Source organism: Chelmon rostratus, chromosome 13 (genome assembly GCF_017976325.1).
Source record: "Chelmon rostratus isolate fCheRos1 chromosome 13, fCheRos1.pri, whole genome shotgun sequence".
Classification (NCBI taxonomy): Eukaryota; Metazoa; Chordata; class Actinopteri; order Chaetodontiformes; family Chaetodontidae; genus Chelmon; species Chelmon rostratus.
This window is the reverse complement of record NC_055670.1, coordinates 15,013,435-15,030,009: the sequence shown is the minus strand read 5'-3', so window position 1 is coordinate 15,030,009 and position 16,575 is coordinate 15,013,435. Positions and strand designations below refer to the sequence as shown.

Genomic DNA, 16,575 nt, shown 5'->3' with positions numbered 1-16,575 from the left:
TTCAATCCTTTATTTTGGGAAATAAAATTTAGAGAGAATCAATAGAGCACAGCTAAATCCAAGATAAGAATGTTAGATTTTCCTTCAGACTTTAATCGGTTTTCTAAAAATCCTGTCAAAGAAGCAACTGGTGCAACATTTTGCAGTGAAATACAGTTGAGAAGAAGGAAGAAAATGTTGTGATGCTGCACTAGTGATGCCTGCATTGCATATCATGGACAAGCAAAATCTCTCATTGAGCGGCTACGGTCCTCTGCTTTGGTTTCACCTTAGCAGCTATACATATAGCAATGTTGGAATATGCAGTGAGTTGACCTCTTAATCGCTGCCCACATCTCCATTTTGCCACTTTAGTGTGAACATCAAGCTGATTCTACTCAAAGTAGCCACTGTTTTGCAAATCCTTCAGAGCAGTACATCAATGAGCCACTAGGAGGAGAACACAAGCCACAAAGATGATCACTTGACATGTGAAGTCCAGACATCAAAGACAAATATCTTTTCAGTCACCTGTAAAAGTCCTGCAATAAAGTACTGATTGGAAGGATGGAGTGGCTTCAGATTTAAAGTCTCTGTAGGGTGTGGCGTGGTGGCGCCTAAGTGGTCTTGCCGTCTCACAGAAAGAAGGTCCTGGGTGTGAGTGTCTGCTCTAAACTTCCTGTTTGGAGTGTCTCCTCATTTGCTTCCTCCCACAGAAACACGCAGCTCAGTTGAACCGGACCATCTAAATTGTTTGTTTTTCCGTGATGATTCACTCTGACCCTGAACAGCTATAGGTGGGTGTAGAAGAGGGCCGGACATGTGTCTGCACTCAAAAAGAGGAAGACTCTGACCAAGGCTGCCTCTCCTGCAATTTCTTCCAGCATTGTCGCTGACCGTCAATGCTTTTAGCTTCCCTGTAATACCTATCATTTCATCTCCGTTCTTCAAAATGCTCCTTTTCATTTTCAAAGGTAGGAGAAGTTGCAGGGAATGAATGCGATGCTTTCTGCGGATGTGCTTCAGACTTCAGACGACCCGCTTGAATAACACATTAGCTGTATGCAAGTTCCCCGGTTTCAAAGGTTCAGTGTTCTATATAGTCTGCAAAAATCCATTTTTGGGTCAGTTTTCTGCAGATGAAAGCAATGCGGACAGCGGTGTTATTACATTGTACACCAACCAGGAGAAAAATAGCTTTTGTGAAATCACTGGTTTGTACCAATTTCACACAATCAGGCTTTGCACAGTGCCTCAATTATTTGCTTTGGCAGAAATATTAAAAGCTTAAAATTTGATAGAAAATCTGATTGTTGAGTTTCATAAAAGACTTAATTTTTGTCATGAGTCCATCAAGCAAAGATGTACAAAACCGCCACTGGAGTTCTGCCCTGATTTCAACTTTGACTTATTTTATGCTAAAAATATAATAATTTCTTTTGGGAGGGCAGTGTTGAGGTCATCCAGTGATTACATGAAACCTGAAAACTATTCATGGAAATGGCACTAAATCCCACTTTGCATTGGTTAGTATATTGTTTAAAAAAACGGTGAGAACAGAGATAACTTTAAATAAAAAATACAGTACCAAAAGTGAGTGCAACTTCATACCCCCTGCATGAAAAAAAATACACAGGAACTGAGTTTCAACGTCTCTTCCTAAGCATGGCATAGATATGATCTCAACAAGTGCTAAAGACGTGCTCCTTATAAATCCTGCAAGACGACATTCAGGTAATAAACTCCCAAGCGTTTGGTTGTCTTGTGAGTCGAGTTCTTATCAAAGGCAGGTGTGTGCGTCTGTGAATTCAAAGAGACAAGGTGTGGAGGGAACTGAGGCAAGCAGATTCATGAACTCTCTGCAACCTCCCAGCTCCTTGCAAGTTGGTTCTATACAGCAGCTCCCACCCATTGATATCAGCACTTCATGGCTTAAATAATTCAGCAGAAAAATCACAGCACTACCCGATTCTCTGCAGATACTATACTCCTGACATTTGATGATGATGAGGAAAAGCAGACTTGCAAAATAGCTCATCACCTGGTAATGTGGAGATCAATTAGCCACAGGCTGAAGCAGGGAACGCACATCATGAATATGCTTTTTTCTCTGCTGAATTTACTACACGTGGAACACTTTGTTGTTCTTCAATACAGCAATGAAATTCTTAAAGTCGTGGTTCAAGTCGTGAGTCAAAGCGTGCTATTGTCAGCACGAGGCTGCACTGTGCTGCTGCATTGCTGAAACCTAGGGGAATAAATACAGACGGCATGACATTAAGCTCCAGCATCACTTAAATTAACGCAGATCATCCATATCAGATGTATTTAAGCTAATGACGTGTTTTAATGTAATGCATGTTGGAAAAGGCTCAAAGGCATCTGAGGCAGAGCTCTGGAAAAATGCTTCACACTATGATCAGCTTTGGCTTTTTGCTTGTAATGGATATTATTAGCATCAAAATGTTTTTTAGGAGACTGCATCCAAACGGGAAACTGTAGAATAATGCAGAGTCCCTTCCACGCACAGTGTCAGCATCAAATATTGGTAACATCATCTGCACCACAGCTATGAGCCATGTTTTTAACAGTGTTTCTTCCCTCCCACAACATGCTTTAGAGAACTGGTGTCCCCCGGGATAAAACAGATCTTTCGTGGACATGAAACAAGAGCAAATATCAAAGAGCACATCTGAATGTGAGAGCCAAGAGACGCGGCGATCACTGGCTTTGTGAGCCAAATGTGAACATGAATATGTCCCTAATGGAGTGCAAGCGACACCGCTGCTCTGGAGCAGAAGCTAGTTTTCATGCGTGGAGATACTGGCAGAAGCAATTAAGAAAACTAGCTGATGACTGTCCTTAATGTAGCTTTTCTAAATTGTTCAGAAGTAGTGATAGAAATACTGTAAAAGAACACATTTTGAGTTGGCACATCGTGCTCCAAAAAGAGCAAATACAATCACCAAAATCACATAATGGTGTCTGAAAAGAAACAACAAAAAGTGCTCATCAAAGGCAAAGAAAAACAACCCTCTCTTTCAGAACATCGCATTAAACATGCATTGATGTAGCGGTGGTAAAACTGGTTATTTTAGGCTGCCTGTTTACTGCTCTATATCTTGTCATTTACAACAGGTAATAGATTTAATTTACATCACAACATGTCTCTGTGATTTACCCTTCTCTGTGAATCTTTGGACTTTTGCTGTTATTTACTGCTGTTACTGTTATTTCAGTGTGATATCTGGGTGAAAAGGAAGGAACTGAGTGAAAAGAGCCAGAAATTATTAAGAGTTAGGTGAATGTGTTTGATCACTGCATTTTGCAGTGCTAGTTCAGGAAGACTATCAAAGTTCTTTCAGCTGTTATTTTTGGATCAGCGTTACATAATACAGACAGATGCCCAGGTACAAATGGTTAAGAGAATAGAAACACAAAAACCCTCTTCTGAATGGTGAGTTTTCAACAGTATCTCAGGGTCTTCATTCATGGAATAGAGCTGGCTGAGGTGTCATCTGAGACATGGTTGAAAGCCAAAGGTCAATAGTAAGGGGACCACTGAGGTTAGATTCTCTTCAGAAGATCAGGAGTGAACATGTATTTTCATCTTTTTACCCCAAATATCCAAAAGAACAATTTTCCAACCAATTTTTGCAAATCAAACAACTTTGACTTTTATTCAATCCATGTAAGGACATCAGAGATGCATTTTGAAACAAACAACAACATGGTATTAATCCAGTGCAGTTAAGACAAGACTTTTTTTTCAACTGTCAGCTGGTTCATAAATCCTCCATGTGAGATAAGGCCTCAACTGACTCCTCAGACTGTAGTGACTCTCATGACCAGCTCTCGTGTGCTATTGCTGGGTTGGCTGCGGGGCTCCGGCTGCCTCAGGTGGCTGAGGAGGTGGAGGATGTTGTAGGGACAGTGTTGGTCTGGCACTGTGCTGCCGCTATTGGGGTCCACATGTGTTCCCAGTCCTCCCGCGGCCGTCACCATGGTTGTAGAAGTGGAGCCAGCGGCTGTGGAGGCAACCACCATCAGCGAGGAGGTGGAGGTGGACACTCCTATCCCAGTCTGATAGCCTGGGCTGGGCTGAGACAGAGTCCTGTCCACAGCGGTGTTCTTCAGGTCATCGCTGTCCATGGACTTATCATAGTTCAGGACCTTCCACTGCTGATTCACGGCCTGCCAGCGGTGGAAGATACGAAACACAGAAGGTCCCTCGTGGACAATTAGTGCTGTGGAAATCAGAGCATCAATTAGACAATGTCACTGTCTGGCAGCAGTCTTAATGACACCACAAAGTGATATATATCTCTGCAGTGGTGGAGTCACTGTGTTCAAGCCTGCAGAAAGTATTAGCTGAGGGAGTAGCAGAACAAAACAACTCATCTTTAAAGTATCGCACCACAACCCCGAGATAAGATCTTTATTTCTTAGAAAAACTGTAGACATGGCACAAGTTGTAACACAGCAACACTCACCACTTTTGGATTTAGCTTAGCAAAAATGATGCATCTGTTCTCTGGGGTTGTTCGATAACATCTTATCACAGCTTAAAATTGCTTATTGATTCGTGCTCATTGAACTCAGTATCTGGAAAATTGAAATCAATCTGCAACAAGACGCTTGGACCCCAAGATTTTCTTCCATACTAAAGTAATGTAGAGGGAAATGCAGTATGAATAGGATGTTCTCTCATCTGCTTAAACTGAGCTGATTACCTTATATCTTCATCACCACTACATACAGAACTGTATATAGAATCTGTGCTCATCATACAGCTAGTTCTAGTATGATATTGTCCCCTGATATAAGAAGTTACATATGGCTCAAATATTGCAACAACTGTAATGATAGCAGTCTGCCAAATATGGATATTTAATAATTCCCAACCTCTTTTATATTTACAAAATGTATTCATAAAATCCTCTTCATCTGTTTCTTTCCCTCTCTAACTTTGTGGATAAGTGAAAGTCAGGTCTTTGCTCTTTAATGTCTGCCAGGTGACAAGTTAATCTCTGTAAAGTACAGAGTTAATGACTCCACACTCAATCCTCGCCACCAAACCGGAGACAATCAATCTCCTCTTCCACTCATCCTGCTGTCTGCTGCAGTGGCAGTTAGACTTTTCTTAATGTGAGATGCCATCACACACTCATCCAAAACAGGCGGGCTCCACAGAGAGGACAGCAGGCTTAAAGCGGATGCTACAAGTTTCAGTTTGAACACCCACCCACACAAATCCAGAAGATGGTTAAAAATGCTTCAGTGCACCTTTTTCCCCCTCTTGTGTTATATCAGCACACACAAGGTCTACAAAGTTTGCCTGAATTTGGTGCTGCAGCTTTTATTATAGAGCGGAACGGATTTCAATAAATGCTATGAAAACCAGTTCAGTTGCTGCAAGAAAGTAATTTTTTTGACTGTTCATGTTTTATTAATCAAATAAGCTTCAAGCAATTCATTGTCTTTAATATAGTAACTGTAATGCAGTGAATATTACAAAAATATGAATGCGTGCAATACGAATTAAGCCAGTGTAACGTGACAAGACTCCACACACTCCCTACTGATGGTATAGATATGTATTTGTATTGATTGTCAATCATTTAAACTGCTCATGGCATTGACAATCCTTTGTACACAGTTGGCCAGTATAATTAATGACCCTACTGAACACATTCAACGTAATGTTTGCTTTATCTGTTGAAGGCATCATGTACTGGAATATTGTGACCAAACTGGATGCACTCTATATCATTCTCATTCCTAAAATGCACACACTCATTTCAAGAGGAATTACAACAGATTAATTAAAAAAAGAAACAAACCAATGTCAATTCTAGCACCTTACCGATGCAGACGACATCCATAAAGCCATACATGCCGTAGCAGATCTGGAAAAGCAGATCTTGTCTCTGCCAGCGGGCTGACGGGCTGAAAGACGACCACACCAGCCAGGAGATACTGGCCATCAGGAACAGGGAGCCCAAGATGGCTGCTGCTATCTGCACTTTCTCTATCACTGTCAGGGAGATGGCCTGCCACTGCAGGACGACACAGACCACAGTACAGCTTAGCTCTCTGTATTTCATTCTCATTTCTCTTTTACCTTTACTGAATAATTGGAAAACACTTTGTGAGACAAGAATGAGAACAAATACGTAAAGGGAAGTACCAACAAGGGAAGCATACAATCAATGGGCACACCCACTGACTAAAAAGCATGAAACAAAACATTCATATTATAAATTAATTGTGTTGATACTCTTTAACTATCCCACCAAAACAAAAGCATCAAACTTGAGGGAATGCTGCCATGGGCAGGGAGGAGACAGGCGGGGAAATGAAAATGTGTTCACACACACACACAGAGACACACACACAGAGAGAGAGAGAGAGAGAGAGAGAGAGAGAGAGAGAGAGACAAAAAAAAAATGGAAAAACATCAAAGAAGTCTGTCCACTGACAAACGACCCTATCATATTACCAAAGTCTAAAACTGAGAGAAAAGTTGCTCCTGCAATCTTTCTGTTCTGGAGATCAGAGGGAAACAGCCTTGTTTAATTCAAAAACTTTCACTTTCAGTTGAATTCCTCGGTTTATGATCAGAGCATAACTGGAGCTGCAGCAAAGACAGAGTGATTCCTGAAAATACTGTTTTAGGTGTTTTGTCCTGAATAAATTTTGATCTGAAAACTTAAAATGCATCTTAACGAGTCCCAGAGGAGAAGGGCCTGGGGCTATCCAGCCCTATCCCCATAAAACCCAACAATTCTCTGAATGAAAAGGAAAAACAGGCATTTTAGCAATCTGTGTTTTGAGTTTTTCATCAGACTATTAACTCGCCAGAGCCTCCTTGTTCTAAGAACCTACAATAATGTCATAATGTCCAACTTGTTAATCTTTTCACACAATATTTCCATTTGGATTTCTACAGTACTTCTCTTTACAGCTCACCTGTAGTGGGTTCTTGGTGCTGATGGCAATGACCTGATATTTGTAGTAGCAGAGCTCACAGGCCCAAGAGCCTCTCTCACTGATCCATTTGATGAGGCAGGGCTGGTGGGTGCAGCGAACTGACCCACTGCACCGGCATGGGCTCAGGAGCTCCCCCTGTGGGACAGAGGGAGAGTCAGTCAATACCAGCAACATAGGACAATAGTTTTACATTATTCAGTTCATTTAAATGCCGGAATTTATGTTTTTTTGTTCGTATGATTACTTCCACTGGACATCCTGTTTGGACTGTACTACTGCTGATGAAACATGAACCTACCTGGGCAGCGCTGCGATGTAAATATAGAAAAAGAAAGTTCTGCACTGATGCTTACCGAATGAATGTATTTTTCAGCATAACCAAACAAAATGCAATGAACAACTCTAGATCACAACAAGAACACATTGCTAAAATTTCCTGCTTCATAATACTGGACTGGAGCTTAGGTGCAGTAGTGACTTGTGATTTAGAAGAAATATCTCCTTATGGCAATCATTGACTGGCTGACAGCCCTTTGTTTTCTCATTTTATTTACCCTGAGCAGATCACCCATGAAATATACTGCAGGTTACACTACACATACATTTATATTTCTTTGCAGTGTTGGCTTATTGATTTTCTGAGAGCTTTGCATGCCCACCAAAGCAAGCATGCACACGCTCGCGCAAACACAAACACTCACACTAAGACACACTCACATAATACACAGCACTGCAGGCATATTAAAACAAAACACCAGTTCAGGTGTGAAATGAAAGCTTTGCCACTCATCTAGTTGACAGGCAAAATGCTTGATTACTAGTACAGTTGAAAAGTGGGGGATTAGTCAATGAAGCTTCTGTCAAAGAACAAACGGCAACAAAGCTCAGCTCAGAAAAGCACTGCACTAAGGATACGCTGTTTCTGCAGCTTTGAATGTCACTGTCATACTGTATATACGTAAATATTCTTTTATAGTTGAAAATATGGTTACTTTAGACCAAACACACATATAGAAGAAATGCTTAATTTTGTCCTTTGCCTTGTCCTTCAGCCTCTGTCTGCTGTCCCTGCATTCCTTCACTGCTTGCACCTGATCATTATTAAAGGAACGGCTAGTTCACTACAAGTTTACTTGTATTATTTATTGTAGCACCTTTCAACAACAAAGTAATTCAGAGTGCTTTACATTTGATATGTAAGGCACTGAGAACACAGAAAGAAGACACTATAATATATAAATATGCAATATATAAAAGAGTATTTAAAAGAGTACAATAAAAAGAGAGGTGATAAAAATAAGATAAAACAGACTAAAATAAGAAAATTAAAATGACAGTACAGCTACAGTGCAGTGCAAAATATGAATAAGTAGTCCCAAGTTTAACCTAATAAAATGGAGTGGCAATAAAGTCTTAAGCCTGATTTCAAAGAACTGATGGTTTGAGCTGATTTCAAGTTTTCCAGGAGTTTTTTTCCGGATCTATGGAGCATAAAAACTGAATGCAGCCTCTCTGTGTTTAGTTTTGACTGTGGGGATAGTAAGCAGACCTGCCGAAGACCCTCTAAGAGGTTTTGGGGGTTCATAACTGAGCAGCAGACCATAGATGTCTTCTGGTCCTAAAGCATTCAGTGCTTTATAAACCAACAGGAGTATTGTAAAATCAATTATTTGACAAACAAAGTGTCTTACACTGGCGTCCCATTTGTCAAATGAGAACTTTGGCAGCATTGTTCTGAATCAGCTGCAGCATACAGCTTTACAGTAGCTGAGCTTACTGACACATGGATGCAAGTGTTCCTAAATCCTGGTGAAAAACTAGCCATCTGAAAAACGGCATCCAGCCGATTTGTTCAACCATAGTTGGGACCCGGTGATATAGTAACATCAATTTGTGTGTCGTCTGCATAATTATTGAATAACATTTAGTTCTTTCTTAATAATCTGAGCTAATAGGAGCATCTAGATGTTGAATTAAAAAGGCCCAAAAATGGAGCCTTGAGGAACACCACAAGTCATTTTGTATGCTCAGATGTGTTTACCAATCAACAAAGTAGTCTCTGTCCTTCAAACAGGATTCAAACCAGTTCAGCACTGTGCCCAAAAGTCCTTCCCAACTCCTTCCAGTTTGTCTAGTAATTTGCTGTGGTTGACTGTGTTGAATGCAGCCCTGATACCCAATAACACTAAGACTATTCCACTGTCTGTGCTTAAGTGGATCTCATTCAAGAAGTGAACAAGAGCAGAGAACAGCGGTCCTGTGGTGTGGTCGAAATCCTGACTGGACATCATCAAAATAATTGTTTAGGGCTAGAAAGGTGTTCAGCTGTTAAAAAATGCCTTTTCAATGATTATACTTAAAAAATGGAGGTTTGATATGAGCCTATAGCTGTTAATTAGCAAGGTGTCTAGATTTTTGTTTTGTATGAGTGTCTCAATAACTTCATTTTTTTAGGGCCTGAGGGAAATGGCTTAAGAGTAGAGAAATGCTAACAATTTACACAAGATCTGATGCCATGCAGTTAAAATTTTCTGAAAAAGCCTGTATGGAGAATATCAAGGCAGAAGAAGGCGAATATTAGATGATGCACAATTTCTTCCAAGGTACATTGGATCAAATTGTGTCATGCTAATTGAATTACTAGTTTACGCAGTACAGTGGTGATGCCTGATATGGAGGGACTGTCAGCTTGTCTAATTTTCTGAATTTTGTCAGTGAAGACCGAGGCAAATTCATTGCATGATTTTGCGAAGTTGGAAGTTCAGGACCTCCTTACACAGAAGGGTTTGTCAGCCTGTCAACAGTTGCAAATAAGATGTGTGCATATAACTGTTTTTGATATTCATATAAGGGAAAAAGTAAAACCTAAAAATGGTAAAAACCAGTTCTGGGTTATAGGCAGTTCTGTCCAGCTTATACCTATTCATGCGTCAATTCTAAACAACATTCATAATTGGTATACAGTAGATATTGTGGAAGATTAAGTTGCCATACTGGTTATCTTGAAATGACATTTCTGAACTCACTGCCTGTCAGTCAGTCAAGATATTAGTATAACTGAGGGCATTTCAAGTCCTCTATGTCAGCCTGTTTACAGCTACATATGATTGATTTAATTGAAAAGCAAAATAACAGTGCTTGTACTGTGTCTTTAACCTCAAAGGTTGTTGCTGTAAAGGTCTATTTTTGAGGGGTATTTGAGCAGGGCAATAATATAAATTTACTCCTGAAGAGGTGGTCAGTGATCAATAGCAGTAGAATTGTGGGCTCTTGAACATTGCACAAATTTACCAAAGCAATACTGAAAAGGAGCATACATATCACTGCTGTCAGGTGAAAGAGCTGAGATTTCTGGTCTTATTTCTAACTTTACCAACATGTGTTTTCATCTTAACCAGTGAGGTTTGACATGTTTTAATAAAAAAGCCTACAGAAGACTCTGAAACTCATCAGCCGAAGTGAGAATATGATAATTGCCAAATTTGGCATCACAAGCTTTTCACTTAACGGCAATATGTGCTCAGCCATATTCTTTACCAGACATTATTCTTAAGATGTATTCAGTCTGAGAAACAAATGAGAGATTTAGAATCTCTCACCCTGGGCCCCAAGATCATTAAAATATATTATTAGTCTTTTCATATTGGATATAGATGACGACCCAAAAAATGGTGGTGTGCCACTCTGTTTAGGTCCTGACCTGCAGTTAAAGAAATGTGGGTCTATAAAATTCTAAGCAGGGCCTTCTTGTATAGCTGTGTTTTAATCTTAATGGGACTGAACAAAAAGCCTGTAGTAAAAGAAAAAATAAATTAGCCAACCCCTTCTGCTGCTAGAAAGCTCTCCGCCTCTCTAAGCTGAGGCATTCATTTTCTAAGACATGGTATTTTTAATTCAACGTTAAATATTCCCTGTCACTGTCTACCATGAACATAGCATAGAGATTGTAGGAAGAAATGAAAAATGTAGTGAGTTTCCAAATTATTTCTCTACGCCATCATTGAGCTGACATCTCTGACAGACGGAGCAGCACCCTGGTCGAGGAGAAGGGAGAGAAACGCAGGGAGTTAGAGGAGAAAAGGCCCATCTACAGATGGCCAGGGTGGGAGTGTATTGGCAGGAGCAGCAGAACACTTCTGCCGTGTCCAGTGGGACTCAGACCACTCACTGTGACTGGTCTGATTGCAGCCAAGAGCTGAAACCTAGATCACTCCAATACAACTGAGGCTGGAGAGAGCGCAAGAGAGACTGATAACAAATGTGGCATTACAGCCCACGCATACAGAAAGTGCTAACTAAATGTCCTTTTGTTGACCAAACAGGAATGATCATTAAAAAAAGCTCACAATAGAACAATGTATTAAAAAGATGTTAGGCTAAAAGCTTTGGCAGTATTATTCAATTTCTCTGTGCTGCATTATCCTAAAAACACCTCAATGCACCTAATTTTCTCGTTATAAAATTGGATCCACTCCCAATGTATATAACGATATGAAACTAAATTAGAGATGGCTATTCCCATTTCTTAAAGGTCTGGAATCAATGCAATAGAACTCCATTAACTCAAAGCGAAGGGAAATTGTGGTATAATAAACTAGCTCCCACAGAAACTGAATGAAAGTGATTTTTACAAAAGCCCATGACATTCAGGCCAAAAGCTTTTTTTAAAGAAGAACCTGCAATACTGCAATCATCTGAAAAACAGCTTCATGTACACATTTTAATCAGATTCAACAAGTTAGAGAGACATTACAATCACTGAAAAATTAAACTGAAGGTCATATAATTTCAAACTTATTTATCTGTTATGACTGCTCATAAAACATACGCTGGGGGACATTTCAGCCATTGCTTATTTTACAGGAACCATTAGGCCTTCAGTGACAGTTAATGGCCTTTTAAAAGTAATTGAATAAAAGAGCACCCAGAGTTTATAATTTAAGTTTATGAATTCACTGCCGCTGTCTGTAGACTTCAGCTAGGCCAAAAAATGTGATGTGCTTATGTAACTGGTTCATATCCCATTTCCAACAAATGGCAGAGGAACCATGCTATGATGGAATACAGAGGATAGTGCCTCTGCACTGTGGGGCCATATAGAAAGAATGATGCTAACTTGACCCCTCAAGGCTTCTCATTGTGCCTCAGACAAACACACTGTGTGAGTGCATTATCTGTGTTATGATTTAGGAGAGAAAGCTGACATTTCTTCTAAGCAGCGGGGACTCACATATTCTCAACATGCAGCTGAAGTGAGGACAGGACAGTAGAAGCATCCACCCCAAAGGGCACTTCAATGTAATGGCGCATGACACGTCAGGAAAGGATCCCACACACATGGAAATATTCCATGACTTTTTTCTGTATATTACTCTCTTAATGTCGTTTTTTATAAGTTTTTACATATAACTTAAATCCCTCTATGATCTGAAGGGACAATTTCTTCAGAAAAAAACAGCTTATTCTTCGAGGGACTAGGTCAAGATCAAGTCTGAAAGCAGAAGCTTGAATTAAAAAAAAAAAAACGCTCCATGCAGAAGCAAGCCAGAGCCTCCTGTAAAGCTTCTGCCTGACCTTTAGCTAAATAGAACCAATAATGGATTGAAATGTACCTCAAGTTAGCTGTATATATATAAAAAAATACACATTTGACATGGGCTCAGCTGTTCATTATACTGTATATTGTGTGTGTCTGGGAATGTAATTTAACTCCAACAGAAGTCTGGCTTCAAGTCTATCTTAATACAAAACTCTCATATCCATATTGAAAGAGTTATAGGTCAGTGTAATCATTCCTCCTGTCCATAATGGCCCTGAAGAGATCCCTTAGTTGTGTGAATCTAATCCAACTGATGGTGGACAAAATCCACAGTCTTTGGTCTGAGCTATCAAGTGGGTATTATCCAAAGTTACCTGAAATTCCCTATTTATGTTTTCTCGTCTGTGTTTCATTGCTGAGCCTGTTGAAAAGGGGTAATAACACAAAGAAGGAAAAAGATATCCACTTGATTTGGCTAGCATACTTCTGAAGGGATGGCTTTTTGCCCAGTATGGAGAAGAGGTATTATTACTGTGACCAATAACTTTAAATGGGCATGTGAGTATCTTATTAAGTATTGTACTGAGACAAATTTGCAATGAAAGACGCAAACGTATGCTAAGAAACAACAGGGTGTTGGTTGTGAATCACTAAGGGCACCTTAAAGAAAAATGGCACCAAAAACATGGACATGAATTCGGTTACACAGACTTATTACATCGTTTGGTGTCATATTAAATCAGAGTACAATCATTTTTCAATGGTTGCCTCTGTCAGACACTCAAGGCCCTTTTCTAGCGGGATGCTTGAGGAAAGCAGTGTCTCTTGCTCCCTTCTTTACTCTGTCTTGAGTATCTCAGCCTTGGGGATGGAAGTGTTTTGGAGGTGGATTGTCAGATCAGATACTGGCTGCCTTGGTCTATGTGACATCCTGGAGGCTAAGGGAGAACAGAGGATAACTAATGTCCCCACTGCCTGTATCACACAGTGACACGCAGACAGTCCACTCATCTCTCCTTTCAAATGGAGCCTCATTCACCTTGTATCCATTTACACCTCAACAGATCCATATCTGGACTTCACCCAAACCAACAGCGGAGATGACAGGAAAAGGAAGACCGGTGGTAGATAAGAACTTGAATAATGATAAGACGGCAAAAAATCAAATGCTATTGACTAGCTGCAATGTCTCAAGGAAGCATTGATGAGATGAGTTGGAGGAGGCCATGGGAAATGCTGCAAACTTTGAAGGCAGCACTTTGTATGCACTGCACAGTGTGCTGACTATCTGTGGAGTTTTTGAAAAAACAAGGATCAGGCCTTGTCTGCCAATCTCATAACTAGACCCCATGTCAGTAATAATTACAAAGTCTGTGCTCAGAGGTGGAATGATGCACAGAATTGCTGTTGGAGTAATTAGTTGATGAAACATAGAGAGATTATAGGCCATACACAGTGCAATGACCATGAAATGATACAGTAAATCTGTTGCTTGGGTAAAGGATACGTAACCATGAGTACAGACTGCCAGATAAAACGATATGTTCTACACCTCAGTTATCTTGTTTCACATTTTTTTATAGCCTCCAAACTTCCATTACTAATTGTTGAGGTGTGACATATTAGTCAATGTGGTCTCATAGGCTCTGTCAAACAGTGTAACTAATGTGTCCGCAAATTGCTAAGTACCAGTTTCTGTGTTACAATTTAATGTTATGTATTGCAGCACACCTTAGCCATCTTCTGTCAGATTTTTCCTCTCCTGATTGATGTAGTGTGACATTATCATCGATATAGCCCTAAAGACGGAGGCATGCAGTGTGATTAACTTGAAGGCTCTTCCCCTCTGTTCTGTACAAATTATTCTTTTTTTCTTCTTTGCTTGTTTCCAGGTGGTGTGTGTGAGCAGCAGAGTGAGAGGTATTATTTGATTTTTTCATGCATGTAATGCTTTGATATGAATTCACAGTGTTTGGCTATAATGAGATGTTACTGCATCTCTGTGTATCCTCCACACTTGTCAACCATGGGGACAAGGTCTTTCATTATCCTCCCACTGCTAGCTATAGCTGTCTTTTCAAGCCACACAAAGGGATGAGCGCAGGATGCAGTGGGATCCCTGCTCAGAAGGCTCTCCAGCTGCATGGATGCCCTAATAAGACACTGGGAGTGGGTTTTTTCACTGGAAAAGAAGCTTTGGCCAGCGAATCCTCATGCAACAGAAAGCCTGCATGTAACAAGCAAGGGGTGATTTCTGTATCAAAATGTACTACATTCCCATTACCTAGCCTGATCTATAGTTTACCTTGGACAGCAAATAGTTGGGAGATTTCATTCCAACTAAATATAACACCAGCCAATTTCACACATTTTTAAACCCTCAGATAGAAGGTGCATATGAGTTATTAATTAATGAATTGGATACAAACTTCCTTCGCGACAGAAACACCTTATTCTAACATTTATGGGAACATTTGACTTACGTGTTCTGGTCCCTGGAAGCAGATCCTGCACACAGGCGTCCTGAAGCCACTTTCCGTGTAGCTGGTTAGGGAGAACCTCTCCTCCAGTTTGCCCTTTGAGCAGTCATCAGAGGAGCTGCTGCAGCCGCGCAGGGCCGCCGACAGCTCTGCAGCATCAACCCAGTCCGGTCGCTCCCCGCCCGGTGGCCCGGTGCCTCCTGCCGCAGGTGGGGCAACCCGGTCCCCTGCGTGCTGGTGGCTCCGCGTTAACGTGTTGTTATTGTCGGGGACGGTGACGCCTGTCTCATGGCTTTGCGTAGTTTGGCCGCTCATGGGGGTCAGCGGAGGCAGCGGTGTCGGCGGTGCCGGTGGCCCGAGCAGGAGCACCCTCAGGTCACCGAGCAGGACGCAACAGCGGCTCTTCAGCATGCCCTGGCTGCGCAGCATCAGACTCTCTCCGGCCAGAAACTCACAGCACCATGCAAAGGCGCTGGAAGAAAACAGCATGTACCGTATGTGTCCCCGTCATGAGCAAACACTTCTTCATATGTCGTGAGATGGGATAGTGGGGGAAGAGGCTGCGTTTCCCAGCGTTTGTTGGGGTTGAAAGCAGCCGTTTAGTTTTCTGTGTTGATATTCGTATATTCTAACTGAAAGTCTTTTACTGCCTTCCCGCGAGAATGTAAATCCAAAAGGCAAATAAATCCCATCGATGCAAACAAGTGTCTGAAGCCATTAAGTTCAATAAACGGAACAGCTAAAAGAGGAAAGTCAAATGTTAGATTGATGGGAATATGCATTCAAGTAATAAGGCTATGGCCCGTTCAGTCAGTGTCCACTGTCATTTCATGGCCTTAATAGTCTCCCTGCTCTGTACAACATAAACTATCTCGACAGGCTTCTCCCTCCAGATTCACGACGAGTGCAGAAACCAAGAATCAAATCTGCCTCAGTGGACTAGCTGATGTAGACTACAAAACAAAATGTCAGCGCTCTCTCTTAAAATTCAAATATTCCAACAACACCAAAAGACACATTTTAAATCAGCAGAGCTCAGATTACTGTCGACGTCTTGTAAGGCTCTCAGAGCAAATCAAGTCAATCGATGGCGTGCCATGTTAGGGAAGCGAAATCTGTCTTACCTGGCGAGCTACCTCGATTTCTATACGACTCACAGTTTCAGGATTTTTTTTTTCTTCATAGATCTCCAGCCAGACTGCAGGTCGCTGACAACTCTGTGTAAAGCTTACATCCCCAATTATCGAATTTCCATGTCCGAGGAACAAGCCGATGGGTTTAAATCCCTCCGTTAAAATCCATTACGATGGTCGGACAGTCCTGCTCTGGGTGACAGCATCCGTATCCTCGGATTCTCCTGTGATCATTGGCTGCTGAATTGGTGCTGCAGCTTCAGCACCATGATTCCTGGGACAGCTCCCAGACGCCACACGTCACCACCGCACGGTGATGCAAGCAGCCAACTCATTACTACAAATGTGGACTGAGACAAATACACAGGAAATGGTTAATTACTTGTTCTAGGCAAGACATCCATCAATACAGAAACACATATTAAGTTAAGGGCGGAATTAATGTTTTTTT

General features: G+C 41.1%; 1 protein-coding gene across 1 annotated transcript; it reads right to left on the bottom strand.

The window, feature by feature from the left end:
* Positions 1–3,746: 3,746 nt before the first annotated feature.
* On the bottom strand, positions 3,747–15,637 carry marchf4 (membrane associated ring-CH-type finger 4). The gene is made up of 4 exons (XM_041951338.1): positions 14,995–15,637; positions 6,952–7,107; positions 5,846–6,038; positions 3,747–4,226 (listed from the first exon to the last, which is right to left on the bottom strand). The coding sequence occupies exons 1-4, from the start codon at positions 15,478–15,480 to the stop codon at positions 3,805–3,807; spliced, it is 1,257 nt and encodes a 418-aa protein (XP_041807272.1). The 5' UTR covers positions 15,481–15,637; the 3' UTR covers positions 3,747–3,804.
* Between the last annotated feature and the right edge of the window lie 938 nt (positions 15,638–16,575).